At 39.3% G+C, this 17,180-nt stretch overlaps 1 protein-coding gene across 1 annotated transcript; it reads left to right on the plus strand.

The window, feature by feature from the left end:
* The first annotated feature begins 283 nt into the window (after nt 1-283).
* Nucleotides 284-9,109, plus strand: LOC4347030 (uncharacterized). The gene is made up of 15 exons (XM_015757055.3): nt 284-546; nt 1,924-2,014; nt 2,111-2,186; nt 2,286-2,370; nt 2,996-3,065; nt 3,899-3,968; nt 4,217-4,262; nt 4,342-4,393; nt 4,503-4,571; nt 4,726-4,931; nt 5,049-5,123; nt 7,136-7,205; nt 7,276-7,356; nt 7,625-7,704; nt 7,869-9,109. Exons 1-15 carry the CDS (start codon nt 326-328, stop codon nt 7,978-7,980), a joined length of 1,404 nt encoding a protein of 467 aa, XP_015612541.1. The 5' UTR covers nt 284-325; the 3' UTR covers nt 7,981-9,109.
* The last annotated feature ends 8,071 nt before the right edge of the window (nt 9,110-17,180 follow it).

Here is a 17,180-nt window from a genome sequence, read left to right on the forward strand (position 1 = left end):
TACACACCCCATAAGAATAAAGACAAATACCCAGTATAATACAAATAAGTAAATACTTACAGAGGAACAAATGAAAATGGTCCATATAATTTCCCAATACTTTTTCTTAGGAATGGAGGAATCTCAAATGATTTTGTGCAAAAACTGATAAGTGAAGTGCAGATAAAGGTAGATATTATCCTCCGTGGGCTTGACGCTGACGCGCACACGAGCGGAAGCCCACGGGCCCCCACATCGCTCTCCGCTTCCTCCAGATCACCGCGGCGAGGCCACGTCCACCACCACACACACCAGTCACATCTCCTCCCTCCGCACTCCGCACACGATGGCAATGGAAGCCGGAGCACCGCGGGGAGCCGCCGCCACCACCAGCGGCGGTGGCGGGGGCGCGCCGGAGGCGGGGGCGGAGCTGGGGAGCAGTGGCGCGCCGGTGACGTGGGGGCGGGTGTGGAGGGCGGGGCAGGAGGCGGCGGCGCACGCGCTGCTGCTCTGCTTCACCGCGCTCCTCGCCCTCAAGCTCGACGGCCTCTTCCGCGGCTCGTGGTGGTAAAAGCCGCCCCCCCCCCCCCTGTTCCCCCCCACCCTCTCCCTTCGCTTCATCTAGCCCCGCCCCGCCCGCTAGAAATGCTCTCGCAACCTCGCGTTTGGCAATAATTGGATTGTGCTGGCTCGTTGTGGAATTGCGAGTTAGGAGTAGGTGCGGACGTGTGGTATATTCTATTGGTTATTTGTGCAATCGCTGCGCTTTTTAGTGATGGCGTTTCTTATTTTTTTAGGATATAATTGGATGCGATAGATGCATCGTGCGTATCTGATGGAATCCTAATCTGCATATAGCGCACGTCGTGCCCTTTTTGGTGCGATTCAGTCCTTCAGCTGAGCCACTGAGTGAGGTTATTGTTAACATCCTGTTGGGTTAATTTGTTGTTGTTAGCTGTTGCACATTATCCTGAGCAGGGTATGGAACTATGTTTTGTTTGTTTGTTTTTTTTTTTTTTTTTTTTTTGCCGGGCCCGGCTGAAGAAGGCCGACCAATTCCATCAAGGTTGTGGGAAACAGTTACAAGTTACACATTTATCGACGATGTGATGTCGAAAAACAGGGTCCAGCACTCCCAGCATGTAAAACTAAAAGAGACTATTCATTGTCATTCTTAAACACCCCAAATGGGTATGAACTCTTTGATGTCTTGTAATTGGCCTGCTGTGCGCGACTGGCCATTGAACACCCTTGCATTACGCTGCTTCCAAATTAACCAACAAACCAACATGAAGAGAGTGTCAAATGACTTCCTGTAGCTCGGCTGGAAAAACATCCTTGCCAACATCCACCACGCTCTTGCAGCTCGGCGTTCAGTTCACTGGGAAGCTGAAGAGGAATGCCTATCCAGCCTTTCAATATTCCCCACACCCTGTTAGTGTAAGATCAGGAGACAAAGAGGTGAATGCAGTCCTCATCAGCTACCCCACGTAATTGGAACTATGTTTTTTATACTTGGTTTTGGAGGTTTCCCAAAGTTGTCAAAGTTTACTGCATGCATTTTAGTATGAGAACTATTTGAGAAAGGGAGTAAATTTTGTTTTTGAGAAATGGACACTAATCTGGTGAGTGTGATTTGCCAGAAACCTTTGTGTGTTCTTTGTCTTTTTTTTTTTTTGGGTGCGTGTGTCTCTTTGTATGTGACTGAATCATTGGCTACACAACTTATAGTATTGTGCAACATGGATATGGATGAACCAGTTAGTATGGCACACAGATAGCTCTACAGAGACTGGTATGGCCATTACAGGAAAACTAGGTGGCAAGTGGTCCTCTAAAGTTGGGTCCTGAATAACAATTGCATCTCATTCGTGCTTCATTGACTTGTTATGTGATACATTTGATTCTCTGCATGTTGGGATTGACAGAATGCTTGACCTGCAGGGTGCTATTCACCCCTCTATGGTTGTTCCATGCTGTTATTGCTCGATGTAGATTTTCGTTACCTGCTCCTTCATCACCACAAAGTTGTCAGGTAGATTCACTGCCTACTTTTCATTTTCATACCTTCATAGATTCTGAACTGTATACCTGACTAGCAGAAGGTTAATCGGATTATTAAACTGCACAGATGGCTTCCTGCCATTCCATTGTTGCCACACCATTGCTAGTTGCTTTTGAGCTGCTTCTATGTGTTTATCTGGAAGGTATTGATGGCAAATCCAAAGCTTATTGTGAATTCGTCTACCTTTTAAAGTCAATAGTTATTCACTTGCCATGCAAATGGTTCATTTCATCATTTTCAGGTCATGATGAACCTTTTATTGATTTAAAGCTTGTATTCCTTCCACTATTAGCTTTGGAAATCATTACACTTGTTGACAATTTCAGGTAATCAAACAGTGCTTCAGTGCAAATTTGCATAGGTTCTTACATATGTTTTTGGATATATGCCATATGGAGTTATGGATTATCAAAATGTTGCTTGTAGACATATCATGGCTGATATAATTGGTGTTGGGGAACATAAATTCAGTTCTTACAGAACGGTTGGTGTTCATTGGCCTAAATTTAACATATGAATTGCCTAACTGTACTGAGTACACAGTGCAAAATGATGAAATTATGCACCACAGTTTATTTCTTTTTTAGTTTTGACAAGTAATTTCTAATGTTCACCTCGTACTTCTCCAGGGTTTTAACTTTTGTGACTTCTGATTACCTACTCCCTAGCTAAGTACTATATTGTGATAATGCAATCTGATGAACTTTTCTTTTAGAACAGTTTGATTGTTAGTGATATAGCATGTACATTGTCACTCTGTAGAAATGCTACATCAACTTGAAGCCAGTTTGTGAAAACAGAGTCAGACTTATTTTGAAGAAACATTTGTTATTTTGTCATAAACTGTGCTGTAAAGAAAAGTTCAACTGTTTATTCGTTATAGAGTATACTTTTGTAAATATCGTTATATTTTTTTCTTTTTTAAAACAATATATTATGTATTCTATATAGGATGTGTGGTGCACTAATGCCTGGACATGGAGAGACTATGACAGATGAAGCAATTTGGGAGAGGCTTCCTGTAAGTTATAAGACTACATTGCACTTACAATTCTTTAACTTTCCACCATGTAAAGTGAGAACTTTAGCTCCAATACTGCTAATCAAATTATGTTTTACAGAAGTTATACAATAGATAGTTTTGTGTGGTTGCACTGGAGCCAATTATGGAGCTCCAATCAACTATGCATTATTTTGGTGTTTTATGTACTGTATTTAACCCTGAAGTCGCAACCTTCGCCTGCATGCAATTTTATTCCATATTCTCTGTTCTTTGTTTTCATGTGGGACAAGTTGCATATTCTCTGTTATGTTGTTCAGTGCAATTTAAAATTCAGGGGATACGATACCCTATCAATACACATTGACCAGATATAATATTATATCATAGCAATTTTTTTAGACCATAGGCCTAACAGCCTACTTTTATAGAAAAGCACTAAAGGGTAACAGAGTATTCAACGGGTTGCCAGTTTTACAAGTTCGCACACGAGACAGTTCAGTTAGAGCTCTAATAAAGCCAGCAAAATGAGGGTCTTTTGTTTGTTTTATTGTTTCCTACTACAAGGAACAGCCATCATAGAGCATCACACCTAACAGCCATCAAAGAGATCTATAGTTGTACCAATGTGCTATCTGACTTGCTATTGTGTATTTATATACTGCATAATTGAGTTTATGAGTATATGGAGCTGTAAATCTGTAAAATATACAAAGACCCTTGCTACAATAAAATCTTTGATATAGTAACAAGGGACATCATTGCTTTGAACTCTTTACAGATGAGAACTAGATTAATCTTATACAAACTTAAGCTGCATGTAGTCATTACTAACGACTTCCTATTTTTCTTAGCACTTCTGGGTTGCCATTTCCATGGTATTTCTACTAGCGGCTACTTCACTCATGCTTCTTAAGTTGTGTGGTAAGCATGCTTGTTCTCGTGGAGATATTCCTGAACCTTGTCACTGGCCTAATATATGCCGTTCTCCTTTGCATGAAATTAGCTGTTTTTTGTTTTCCGCACTATAGAGTTTTTGAGGACTAACATGTTTATAGAAATGAGTAGGCATAACCAACCTAAAGTAGGAACATCGAAACTCTTACTCATAACTCATGCGTCAGAGTTCCATGTAGAAGCTTTTCATAATCAGGTTATATTTTGTGCTACAGGAGATGCAGTTACTCTGGGGTGGTGGGATTTATTCATTAATTTTGGGTAATATTCTCTCCTTTTAAAATTAGGCTTGTAACCCCAAGGAATAATCCTTTGATTTCTTCTTGACATTTCTTTACAGGATTTCGCAGTGCTTTGGCTTTCTTGTCTGCACGAGATGGTCTAATCCAATGGTATACCAATAAATTGGATTTTTGTCTTAGATGAACAGAGACTGATACTGGAACAACAGTGTTCCATTTTACTCCAAAAGGGATACTGATTTAGACAAGCTATCTGCAGGACATTGGTGGCCCTATATTAATAATTCCTATTGTAATTTTTCAAGTTCTTCTGTGTATGCGCCTAGAGGTCTGTTGAACTCAATTTACTAAATAATGTTCTTTCCTTCAAAATTGTTTGGCAGACCCTGCTTTGCTATCCATTTTCCTGTTTCTGTGTTGATATATCATTAGTTCACAGCTTTTAGTCTAACTGACCATTGTTTTCTCTGGATCCTTTGCAGGGCACTCCATCTAACGCAAAATTTTTCCCACTCCGAGCTGTTTTCTTACCTATACTTTTGCTTCAAGTGACTACTGTATCGTTTGCTATTTGGATATTCTTTGAAAGGCTTGTTACAAAATTACGAGCTAAAAAGATCACTGACGGATATATTTCTTTCTCATCAAAGATTGATGAATTGTTTATGATGATGCAACATGGTTCAAGGTTTTATTGCTATCCAGTATCACTTTAGTAGTTCAGGGCTCAGGCCAATTGCACATCTATTACAATACATAAAAGCTGGACATGGAATTCTCATTTGATGATTTTATTGCTGGGCAGGCTCATCGCTTGGTGGTCTATTGATGAAGATAGCAAAGAGGAGCAAGCTCATTTATGCTATGCAAATAATTCTGGGTAGGCTCTTCTAAATTTTTCCTAATTGCATCTTGCTTACGCTTATCATGACAGTACCCATATTCTTTCTTGACAGACATTTTTGTCGTTTCTTGAATGCTGTTGTTACTACTAGAAAGTGTAGGTTCTTGAAACTCAGTCTACCAAAAATTTTGAAGATTAGGAAGGAAACTATCAGCTTACTGAGGCTAGCCAAAAGTTGCTGTGGTGATGAATTGCAGCACATTCTAACTGTGCTCTGCTGAATAACAATCCCCCAACCACGGGACTCATCCACATGTTGCTGATAAAACTCTAGGCTAGTATGGAATTTTTTAATTATTTAAACCATTTTATTTTAATATTTTATAAATAAATTCTCTAAAATTTTATTTTTATAAATGAACCTTTTGGCCATGCCAGTTTTTACTGGCGTGACGTCCGAATACTGTCACGACATCTTCGCGGGTGTGATAGCGCTGCCAGCGTGGCATGAATGACATCAACAAGCTGCCACGCCATGGATGTTGGTGTGGCTGGTGCATGTTGCAACGCCTAGAGTGTTGGTGTGACGAACCTTGAGTTGGCTGGGACAACTTGCTGAGAGTGCAGCTCATAAAAATGTCTCATAAAAAGATGTGCAGCTCTTGTTTGCATTAACAAAATAGATCGCAACTTGCATGAAGATCCTAATGTTATAAGTAACTGAATTATATTAGTTGTGATTCACTCCACAAGATAGCACTTACAAAACTATGAATCAGCGTAGTACAGATGATTACCAAATCCATTCCAAAACTCAAAAAAGTGATTATCAAACAATCTGAACACACTACCATGACGACGGAATTCCATTCATGGCGATAGGAAACCACCAAATTAAGAAAATATAGAACATTGTTATTTTGTAGATTAGTGTGGATATCTGTTTTATATATGTTGTGCATGCAGGGATATTGGGACTTGCCGTCCACATTATACGTGCATGTAAATAGTAACTTTGTATAATTGTGTATTAGTGCAATCTTGTCATTAACTAATTACGCATAGACCAAACAATGCATCAGGGGTTCACGCCAGCCAACGCCTAGTCTCGTCACACCAATGCTGTAGGCGTTGCAACATGCACCAGTCACGCCAACATCACTGGTGTGGCAGCTTTGCTGATGTGGCACTCATGCCGCGCTGGCTAGTGCTGTCACGCCAATAAGGATGGCGTGGCAGTATTTAGACGCCACGCCAATATTACTGGCGTGGCTAAAAGGTTCATTTTTAAAAATAAAATTGTAAAGAGTTTATTTTTAAAATATTAAAATAAAATGGTTTAAATAATAAAAAAAGTTCGTAGTATGCTACACACTTGCTTCTTCTGAGGACCATAGTTCCCTCCTGGACTGCCCAAAGGATCTTATCGTGGGATGTACTATGAATAGCTAGAGAACATAAGATGTTTGAGTCCAATGCTATATGGACACATGAAGTAAACTACCAACTCAACATCATGTTAACATCTATTTTGCCATATTGGTTTTGTGTTTCTTTCTTCGTTTGGTAGGGCAATGGGCTCAAATATTCCAGGAAATAACATCGTGGGGAAACAGATGGTTTTTGTCTCAGAGATTGAAGAGAAAAATGGCAAGAGTAAAGTTTAGAAGAACTTGTCATGTAGATCCGCATTAATCAAATTTGGGAGATCCCACATAACGTCAACTGCTCCAAAATATAGAAAGACTACTAAACTAAAACAAGTTTCTAGATACAACACAGTTTAATGTTAACCTTCCAGAGTTGCTAGGTCTTTCTTCATTACGAAAAAGTAACTTTTTTTGCATTTGCATTTAAAAGTACTGTGTACTTCAGTAACAAGGTAGCTTATCATTCATCATTCAACAAGCTATGCTTATCGCTTTAGATTAGAAGCACTAAGATAGGTAATCACTCAGGAATCAACAAGGTATGCCAATTACATTGGACGCACTGCAAATGCTTCCACGGTAGCTGAATTGTTTTATTACTTGGTCTTATCCATGCAGGTATAGTACCTTTTGCAGCTATCCACCAGAGATGGTAAAAGAGATGCCGAAGAAAGTTCTTGTCAAAGAGGTTGTTTTACTGTACATACAGTAACAGTTTCTTTATTTGCATTGGGCTAATTAACCACTTGCACTTTCAGGTACAGAGACTTCAATTAGCTTTGGGGGAGCAAACCAAAATGGCTAAGCTTAGTCAACAGCAGTGTGATAAGCTAAAAAATGTACTACTCATTTCCATTCTCACTTCTCAGACAAAGCATTCTACAATGTCCAATTTCAAATAGAGTGATACACAAGGCTCTAGGTTGATTTGGTTCTGTGCTGCACCTATATAATATTATTTCTAGTATTGCAGTTTGGAGTTTATTTTCTTTTAATATTGAATCATTATCATGAGTGGTAGGCTGTTAAATCTCATCCATAAAAGAGTTGATGTGCTTTTTCGATTTCAATTACTTTTAACAAGAACCTTTTTCTATATAAATACAGGAACAGATCCTATGTCGGATATGCTTTGAGAGAGACATTTGCATAGTTCTGCTTCCATGCCGCCATTATGTTCTTTGCGAGTAAGCTTCTTTGGCAATCACTGATTCATGTATGTTTCACATGTTATGTCGTCTGAAGCTTGCAAGGTGTATATATTTATGTATTATTGCAAGTTGCTACATGTTGGGTGTGTTTCTGTTTAACTGCAAGTGGAATTCTAAAGTTCTTTTTGTTGGCCCTGCAGAGCGTGCTCTGATAAGTGCCGGTCATGCCCAATTTGTCGAGTGAGTATTGAGAACAAGCTACCTGTTTGTGATGCTATGAGTTCAGCTGATTCAATAAGTGATACAGTCTAGATGTTCACATGTCGACCACAGTTCTAGGAATTTATGTTACCTACTTCTCGAGCCAGCGAAGATGACCACAGAGAGGAAGACAAATTGTTTTGGCTATGGAATTCAAAGGAATGCTAGAATAAGTCTTTTGTGTCAGAGTAGGGTACAAGAAAATCAGAAGGCTTGCTCGCTAACCCACACATAACCCTGAGTGATATGACACAAAGGAAGCAAAAGAAGCGTGCGAGTTCTTGGAATCTTTTCTTGCATATGGTGCCAACATGAAAATCCACTTAAATCATTGAATTCTGAGGCACAATTCGCTAGTTCGGATGTTTGGTTTCCCATGTAAGGAATCTTACCAACTGAGGGCACAGTTAAGAAAAATCTTGTGCAGCAGGAACTTCAGATTGCTCCAGTTTCATGATTCATGGGTATATAAATTTGTGCAGCTCAGAGACCAAATGTTCTGAATCTGCATCAGTGCGCATACTTAGAAAAAGGACAATATGCTCTTATCTGCTCAATCGTATCTCCAATGATTAAGTTGAAGCATGAGGTTTCTCCTGGTCTTGTCAAATGATGAGGGCAACTACCGGTTGCGCATGTCAAATACACCATATGTGCACTTTTATGCTGTATATACTGGAAAGATCACCCTTGCCGTACGAGGATTCAGCTTACAAGGTCAACATTTGTGGCTACAGCCTTTTCGTTTCTTTGGTCACGTTGCTATGATTTGCCATGCCCTGTGGCCTGCAATGATCTACCTCTTGTGGAGGGCATGCTGCCTCACATCACATGGACATCCAATCCAATACCTGTATGCATGGTGCAAAATGCTTGCCAAGAAGTTGCCAGGTGCATGCGTGCTTGCTCCGGGTGACACAAGATGTCACCCCCCCATTTTTTTCCCCTCTTTTTTAGTCCTTATCCATGTTGCTTTCATGTATGTGTAGGCCTCCTTTCTTCGTTGCTGTAGACCTTTGCTTTTGCCTTTTGGCTATCCTTTGTGTAATGGATCATATACAGAATTGTGACGGCAAGAATTTTGGCAGCATCGATCAACCTGTGGACTGATCTGTTCTGCTGAGCATTCAGCCACACATGTCCATTTTTGTTTAGGCAAGAGAAATTTGTTTTGGGAAAATATTCTCAAGATGCCCCAGCCCAGTGAATATATGTTATTCTTGAATTAATCAATTGATAAATCTGGCTATGTAGAGGATATCCTAAATCTATTCAGCTGCTTCTGCGCTGTGTCAAGCTTGACAATCTCTTGTCTGAAAAGTCAAACTCCTGTCTTTTCTGAGACAAATCTGATTAATACATTTTGGGGGTGAGCAACCCATTGGCGACCGACAAGGAAAGGAGGTGAATGATCTAATCAGCCTTCACTGTTTGCTCATCTCGTTTGACAGTTGACACAGATGTGTTGTTATTTTCTCCTATGCGAAAGTCTCTCCAATCATCAGCAAATGTCGCTCAAGAACATGTGCACAGCGCAATAGACAATTTTACTTTCATCAACAGTCTCTTCGTTAATTATATCCACATTAATTGGTCATAAAATGCTCCATACTTTTCTTTACTTAAGGACGTTTTAGACATAGATACATGTGCTATGTTCCACTCCATACTTTTTCTAACAATGTGAAAATATTTTTATGGTAAATTTATTACCATCGTTTTTAAATAAAACCTTGATATTTTTACATATATTAATAATTTAAGATTTTAATGTTCGACTACATGTATCACATATATGTGACGTCATCTACTACTTAGAAACAGAGATAGTAACGACGTAAATATGTGCGCTAGAAGATAGACTTCTATGTGATATTGTAATTCTCTTAAGTAACTCCTGTTTCCTAGCAACGATAATAGAAATCTAGTATATTAGTATCAAATTACGCTATATTTTAGAGGCCATCGATTTTATTTTGTCTGAACTATTTGATCCTGTATAGATATCTTATCCAAATGAAAGGGAAAATTATTCAGCCCGTCATTTCCTAGCTATCTGCTGAACAGATCCCTGTGATCAGCACCTAACATTTCGACAGTTTGTGTCGGAGAAAAATGCCCAAATCGTCCAGGCGTGGTGGATGAAAAGCTTAATTAGGTAGCCATCAGATTTGCTCATAGACGACAGGTGTATACAGATTTCGATTCTTCCCTTTTATGGGGATCGGACGCGTCGAAGACGGATTCAGAGAACGAGATCGTGCACTGCATTTTGCTACATTGCGTGTGTCGTCGTTGCAGAGACGATGCATCGCATGTAGTTACGATTTCACATCATATATCATGCAAAAAATGCGAAAGCTACAAGACGGTACTACGCCCTCACCGCGTGTTTGCCCGTGAGTGGATCAAATAGGAGAGGATCACTGAGCTGAAAAAAAATTCCATATAGAAATGATGTCTGGAGATCGAATGAGCGCATGCGTAGTGTCTGGAGAAAACTTCAGATATATATCAGAGTTTGTGTGGAGTTGATGGTAGTTAAGTTGATATATCCTCGCATCCTTTTTAAAGGGAAAATGAAGATCAGCTAGCTATAGATATCATGCATGAACTCTCCCAAACTAGCAACAGTATCCTTCTTTAATTAACTAGCCAGCTACTGTGTTAGCTAGATCGATGAACCAGCTGCCATTTTAATTTGGAGATCAAACTGTAGGCAGCTTCAGGCAGGCGTGTGACCGATCGACGGTGGAGATCGATCGAGCAGGTCACAAATCAAGAGGCGATCGACCCATTAAGAAGTGGTCACTGACCAAATCCAACTCCATTAGGTAATTTCTGTACTTTGCACTTCCTAAATCCTACTCCATCCGTCCTATAATATTGAGTTTGATGAGACCGTCTGCCCAGATCTATTGTACTAGAATGTGTAACATCCACCCAAAATCCCTTATATTATGAGACGAAGGGAATAGCAACTAATTAAGTCCTAGTTTTATTTTATTTTTTTTAGAAATGCATGTTTCTATACACATATGCTACCCAGCAACTCTGAAATATACTCTTTATAACAACTAGTACTAAATCTAAAATTAAGACCGATGAGAAAAGATGAACAATTTATCAATGATCGATATCGTCGATGGTGGCACGTGTGCACACACTGGTGGCCGCACGTACGATCGATCGCACACGTGGCGGCCGGCACGCATGAACTCATGCATCATAATATATTAGCCACTTTTTGGGCTGATGATGATCTTCTCCACACACTTGCAGAAGCCTAGCTAGCCGCGGATATATCTATATATCTATATATATGTGTGTAAGCACGCACACAAGGTATGGTGCGTGTACTGTTCATACGCATGCATCTCGCTTTACGCACGTTTGATGCAGGCCAAGATTATGTGGACGAGAGAGAGAGAGAGATGTATAGCTTAGCTAGGAGTAGCTAGTAGCCTCTCTCTGGTCTTAGTAGGCCTGTAGGTGTAGCTAGGTAGCTAGCTGCTGCTAGCTCTAGCTCTAAACGTTTGAGAGAGGTGTGTGTAGTGGCGAGAGGTTGAAGAAGAAGGCAGCAATGGCGGCATGCAGAAACGGAAAGACAAGGTCGAGAAGCAACGACCATCACCCGGCCGAAAGGTCGTCACTCACTCACTATATAGCTAGTACTATACATCGTCGATGTTATCATCATGCATGTTCTATATATCTCTTTTTGCTGTTTGCTACTCCCTTCGTTTCATATTATAAGTTGTTTGTGTTTTTTTAAGTCAAACTTTGTAAAATTTGATTAGTTTTGTAGAAAAATATTAATATTTTTAATACAAAATAAACATATTATCAAAATATATTCAATTTAAATTTAATGAAACTAGTTTGATGTTGTAAATGTTGCTCAATTTTTCTATAAACTTGGTTAAATCAAAATAATTTTGATTAAACGACTCATAATATAAAACGGATAGAGTACTTTTTTTTGGCTACATATACATTGCTACTCGTTTGCATATATACTTCCTTCATCCAAAAGTCTTAATCATTATTTTTTTCTTTTGTTTAGTTAATTTCAAGATAGATATATTTATAATCTTCATACATCCAATACTTAAATGAAAATGTTGTTATTTTGATTTAAAATTTTAGATTAAATTATTGACCGGAACCTAAACAGCCATCTTAATACTCATATATTACATGCATGCATATAGTCATAAGCTTCGTTACATACAAAATGAATTATTTTTTCTTGGTCTTGATGACAAAAGAAAGAGATTTGCTCCGGACCAATAAAATATATCTCGAGGTACGATTTAGTACCGTGAGGTAACCGATACCTCGAGATACTTTTTGGTTTTTGCTAAACCGGAGCAAATCTCTAAAAGACGCGAATATTAGAGAATGACATAATATATTAAATAATTAGAAGGGGTGAGGCTTCAAACCCAGGTCGTATAGCCTACCACCTTGTGGAGCTAGCTGGAAGATCCGGGCGTTTCTCAAATCTCTAAAAGAAATACACCTTAAACTTTTGCATGGAAGGAGTATCATCATCACGCATATAATCGAGTGCACGATCGAAGCACGTGGGGTATTTATACGTAGAGTGTTCTCTACGTATATATTTAATTATATGCACACTAGTATATATGCGTACGTACGTACGTGTACGTATATACGAAGGACGACGATGCACATTAATTTGAAGTGGTTGATTAATTAATTAAGCCAGCTACCTGGTGTACGTGAGCTATATATGGATCGAATAAGATGCACACAAATGCATATATGTGCACTGAAGCTAGAGCTAGAGACGCTTGTGCATATGCAGAAGATGACAGCGAGATCACGACGACGAGAGAGAGACCACAGATTGATCAGATCCAATCTACAGGGACACCCAAAAACATAGATATGCATAAACTAATGCGCCTTGGTCGGAGGCCATACATGCATGGGTCGCAGCTGACGTCTAGAATCTCGTCTCCGGCCGGGGGAGAGGGAGGCCCCGGCCGCGGCCGTCAAATGGGCGCAGCGTACGGCCATGTCGTCGTACGTCGTCGATCTCTCGGGCCACAGGCCATGCACACAGCCGCCTGCATCTGCATCTGCAACTGCATGCATGCGTGACCCTGCACAATCAGCAGAGATCGACCGGTCCAACGCCATGAAACCACCTGCCCGGTGGGATTGGTCGCGTGGGGCCCCACATGGACCGCGCGTGAGAGCTGCAGGGGAGAAGGGGCCGGCGGCGGCGGCGGTCTCGCCGGCCGGCGGCCGACTCGTCCTTTCGATCGATCCCCTGACCATATGGGCGAGCTGATTATTGCACGACGACGTGTGCAGCCTAGCTGATGCCAAACGATGATGCCGGTTAAGTTGATTGATCGAGATGTCAGGGATGGAAATTAATCTCACCGGAAAATTACGCAGAGGGTCGATCGAATCTCATTGAATAACATGTACTCAATAAGTATATATTTCGGAGTGCTTAATTAACTACTCCCTCCATCCCAAAATATAACAACTTTTAGCCTTTAGAATTTGTCCGAAAATATAATAACTTTTTCACCAACATTTTCTTCTCAACCTATCACAACCCTCCACTATTCAATTTTTCCACCCACCTTCACTTCTCAACCAATCACAATCTTCCACCACTTAATTCTAACTACTTTCTTAAAAATCGTATCTAACTCTAAAACTTCTTATATTATGGGATGGAGGTAGCATTCACTTGATAGAAAATTGATACTTACTAGAGGAAAAAATTTGGAAGAGAAAGTCCGAAAAGTAGGGAAATCCTTTTTTTATTATAAAAATAAGAGTATATATTGCCCCAGTTTAATAAGAGAAAACCAAGCGCTAAAAACTTTACAACTACACAGTTATTTAAATGGAAATCGGTAAAAAAAAAACCTCAACGGAGTGAACAACAAGACAACTGCATGCCTAGGGCAAGCACATCCGCACAAACTCAACGAAACGATTGCTAGAGAAAATTTACAAATTAGTATTTGAGTATTCGATGTAAGTTGCCTTATACTTTTTTCACCTCATCTTGTCCATCTCTAACACCCACGCAACTTCGGCAGACCCTACAAGCGAGGTCGACCCATGGGTACAACAATCCTTAACCAAGGTAGGTAAGGATTACCGTAGGTCGGTCTACCACACTCATCCCTATATATGAGGGTAGAATTGGAGCTTATTCAAGACCAAATTGGGTTATCCCCCCTCCTCGTCTCCCGGTATTAGAGAAATTACATCAGATCGAGTCTCTTAGAACTTACACACATTAGCCTCCAGCCCTCCCTCAGGATTATATTATTTGAGCCTCAACCACTATAGGAAGGTGATCATGAGGTGGCAGTCCCCAGTGGTTAGGTTTTAAGGTTGAGGAGGATGTATAGTGATCGGGTAAAAGGGATTGGAGGAGCATGTATAGTGATCGTCGTTGATGAAGAATTGAAAAGTGGGGTTGAAGCACTAGATGAGAGGAAGATGGCGGAGGGCTGAAGAATTAAGTATTACTACTTGAGAGAAAATTATTGGATGAAATCTACAAAAAATTAATATTTCAACACTCAATTGAGTTTCTTTAATATTTTTGCGCATGGTCTCCTTCGACTCGATCTATCGCCATGCAACTTCAACAAGCCCTGCTTGACAACCCATGAGTACAACAATCCTTAACCAAGGTATAGGTAATGATTACCTGTATGTCAGTCCATAATCATCCCTACCTATGAGGGTAGATCTGGAGCTTATTGGAGACCAAACAGGATTATGCCCCCAGCTTTTGACAAATTACATTGGAGTCCTCTAATTCTATGCATTATCCCTCTAGTGTAAAACATAATTGTATAATAGCCCCTGCTTTAAACACTTTAGGAGCATGCATAGTGATCGGTGTTGATGAAGAACTAAAAAATGAAGTTAAAGCACTAGATGAGAGGAACATAGCAGAGGGCCAGAGGAGCGAAGAATTATAGGCAATAGTGTTGATGAGAGGGGTAGCAAATGTAGCAGGGCATGGGGCCCTCTAGTGATGAGGCAACATTGTTAGGAGAAGTCGCGGCATGGGCACAGACGGTAGATGATTGGAGGTGGATGAGGAGTTTGGTGGGTCTTTTCAAGAGGTAGAAGACAATGATGTATAAGTATATTACTGAGACAAATTTGTACCATTAGATTGACTATCTAACAATAAATTGAAGAAATAAGATAAAATATAAGGTAAAAGTTCATCGTGAAAAGAGGGCTCGCCAAAATGTTACCTTGCAACTCAAACTATACATGAACATATATAGCTCTCTGGGCCCCTCTCCGGCCTTCTCCATCTTTAGAGTTCTCGGTGATGATGAGGCGAAATGACTCATCTGATATGCTCTATTAAGATTTTAGGGTTTCTTTTTTCGAACAAAGTCTTTGGAGGATTAACTATATTTGCTAGTTTATAGAGTTAGATTCTTCTAGTGTCTTGATTTTTTTTAAAAAAAAATCCATATGTTCATCAGAAGATATTCTTGTGTTGGTGAGATCAACGATAAAGATTATCTATATATGGAGTTACCGATGATCTAATTGGCGGCACCGATTGCAGATTCCATGGCTCTCAACTTTGTTCAGTGATACCGGCCGGCTTAATGATTTCCTAGAGAAACTAATATATAGCGGATGCTTATTCATATACTTTTTCATCGCACATTATGTCGTAGATGTGGAGCCTATTCGAGTTGCATTGGCAGGTTTTATCATCTCTTTCTTATAACTTATAACAACATGTTGTATTTTATTTTCTTATTTAATATAATCTACATTGTTTCGTAAAAAATAATAAACTAAAAAATGCCTATATAGCATATTATTTTCTTGTATAAAATGAATAACTAGGTTTCTGCGCGCCTGCCATTTCAACTATTACATGCATGCACAGCTTCCTGTTTAGCAGGCATGCTTGCAGGGGCAGTGCAGTGCGTCGTAGGAAGAAATTAAAAAATGTCACATGCATGCCTGTGGTCATATATCTATATATTTAGAAGTACAAAGTCTGGTCCTTTTAGTACGTACTACAACTTGGACATGCATGCAAATATATGAACTGCATACATATATATATATATATATACCGGGATTTGCGGTGGTATATATACACAATCACACTGGAAGCTAGATATATATAAGTATATGTAGCTAGCTTAAGATATATACTGTGTCTCACCTAACGACATGATGAGGCCAAAGTGGAAAACAATATACCTTTGTTAGAAAGAAACTTTTTAAAATGTGAGACCAACACTTCAAAGCACAATAATCTATTTAATTTGCTGTCTCGCTTGAGAGCTCTTGTAAACCACAACTAAATTAATTTTGTTCTGTCAATAAGATTCTTGAGAACGGTGTTTCAAATCTGAAAATTTTAAATTAATCCTCAATTCAAGTATTTGCAGACCACACTTGACTAGATATATTGTGCATCAGACTATTAGTTGCAAGCTAGTAATAAATTATGTTCCAACACAAACTCTAGGGTATACAAGTACTCCCTCCATCCCAAAATGTTTGACGCCATTAACTTTTTTAAAAATGTTTGACCGTTAGTCTTATTCAAAAAATTTAAGTAATTATTAATTCTTTTTCTATCGCTTGATTTATTGTTAAATATACTTTTATGCATACATATAGTTTTACATATTTCACAAAAGTTTTTGAATAAGACGAACGGTCAAACATGTTTAAAAAAGTCAACGGCGTCAAACATCTAGGGAAGGAGGGAGTATATACTAAAGGCCGGCATATACAATAGTCATTAATAGTAGTGGGCCCTTAGTCATGCTAGTTAGGTTTGCTGACATGGCAGAAAGAGAAGAGACAGACATTGTTATCACGGTTAACAATGGCTTAACAGCGACTCTCAGCTTCTATAAAATGAAAACTTTGATGTATGCGGGTGGAAAAAAAAGAGTAGTAATAGAAGTTTTATGGGTTAATGCTTAGGGTCACTATTGTTTTAACTATTGTAATGGCGCGTTCTCTAAATAATCGTGTATTGTCTAAGAACTCATATCAAGGTCTACCTTTGAACATACCCTAACCATCTCTCGTATGTCTTCTAAACTATGTTTGGGGAGTTTAATTTCTAGCAGTTACAGTTTCTTCAAGATCTTTAGCTCCCCAAATAGCCATATTCCCAACTAGATTCTAAGAATCTATAGCGATATACATAATTCAGGAAATTAATTAGA

This window comes from Oryza sativa, chromosome 9, assembly GCF_034140825.1.
Source record: "Oryza sativa Japonica Group chromosome 9, ASM3414082v1".
In the NCBI taxonomy this organism is placed as follows: Eukaryota; Viridiplantae; Streptophyta; class Magnoliopsida; order Poales; family Poaceae; genus Oryza; species Oryza sativa.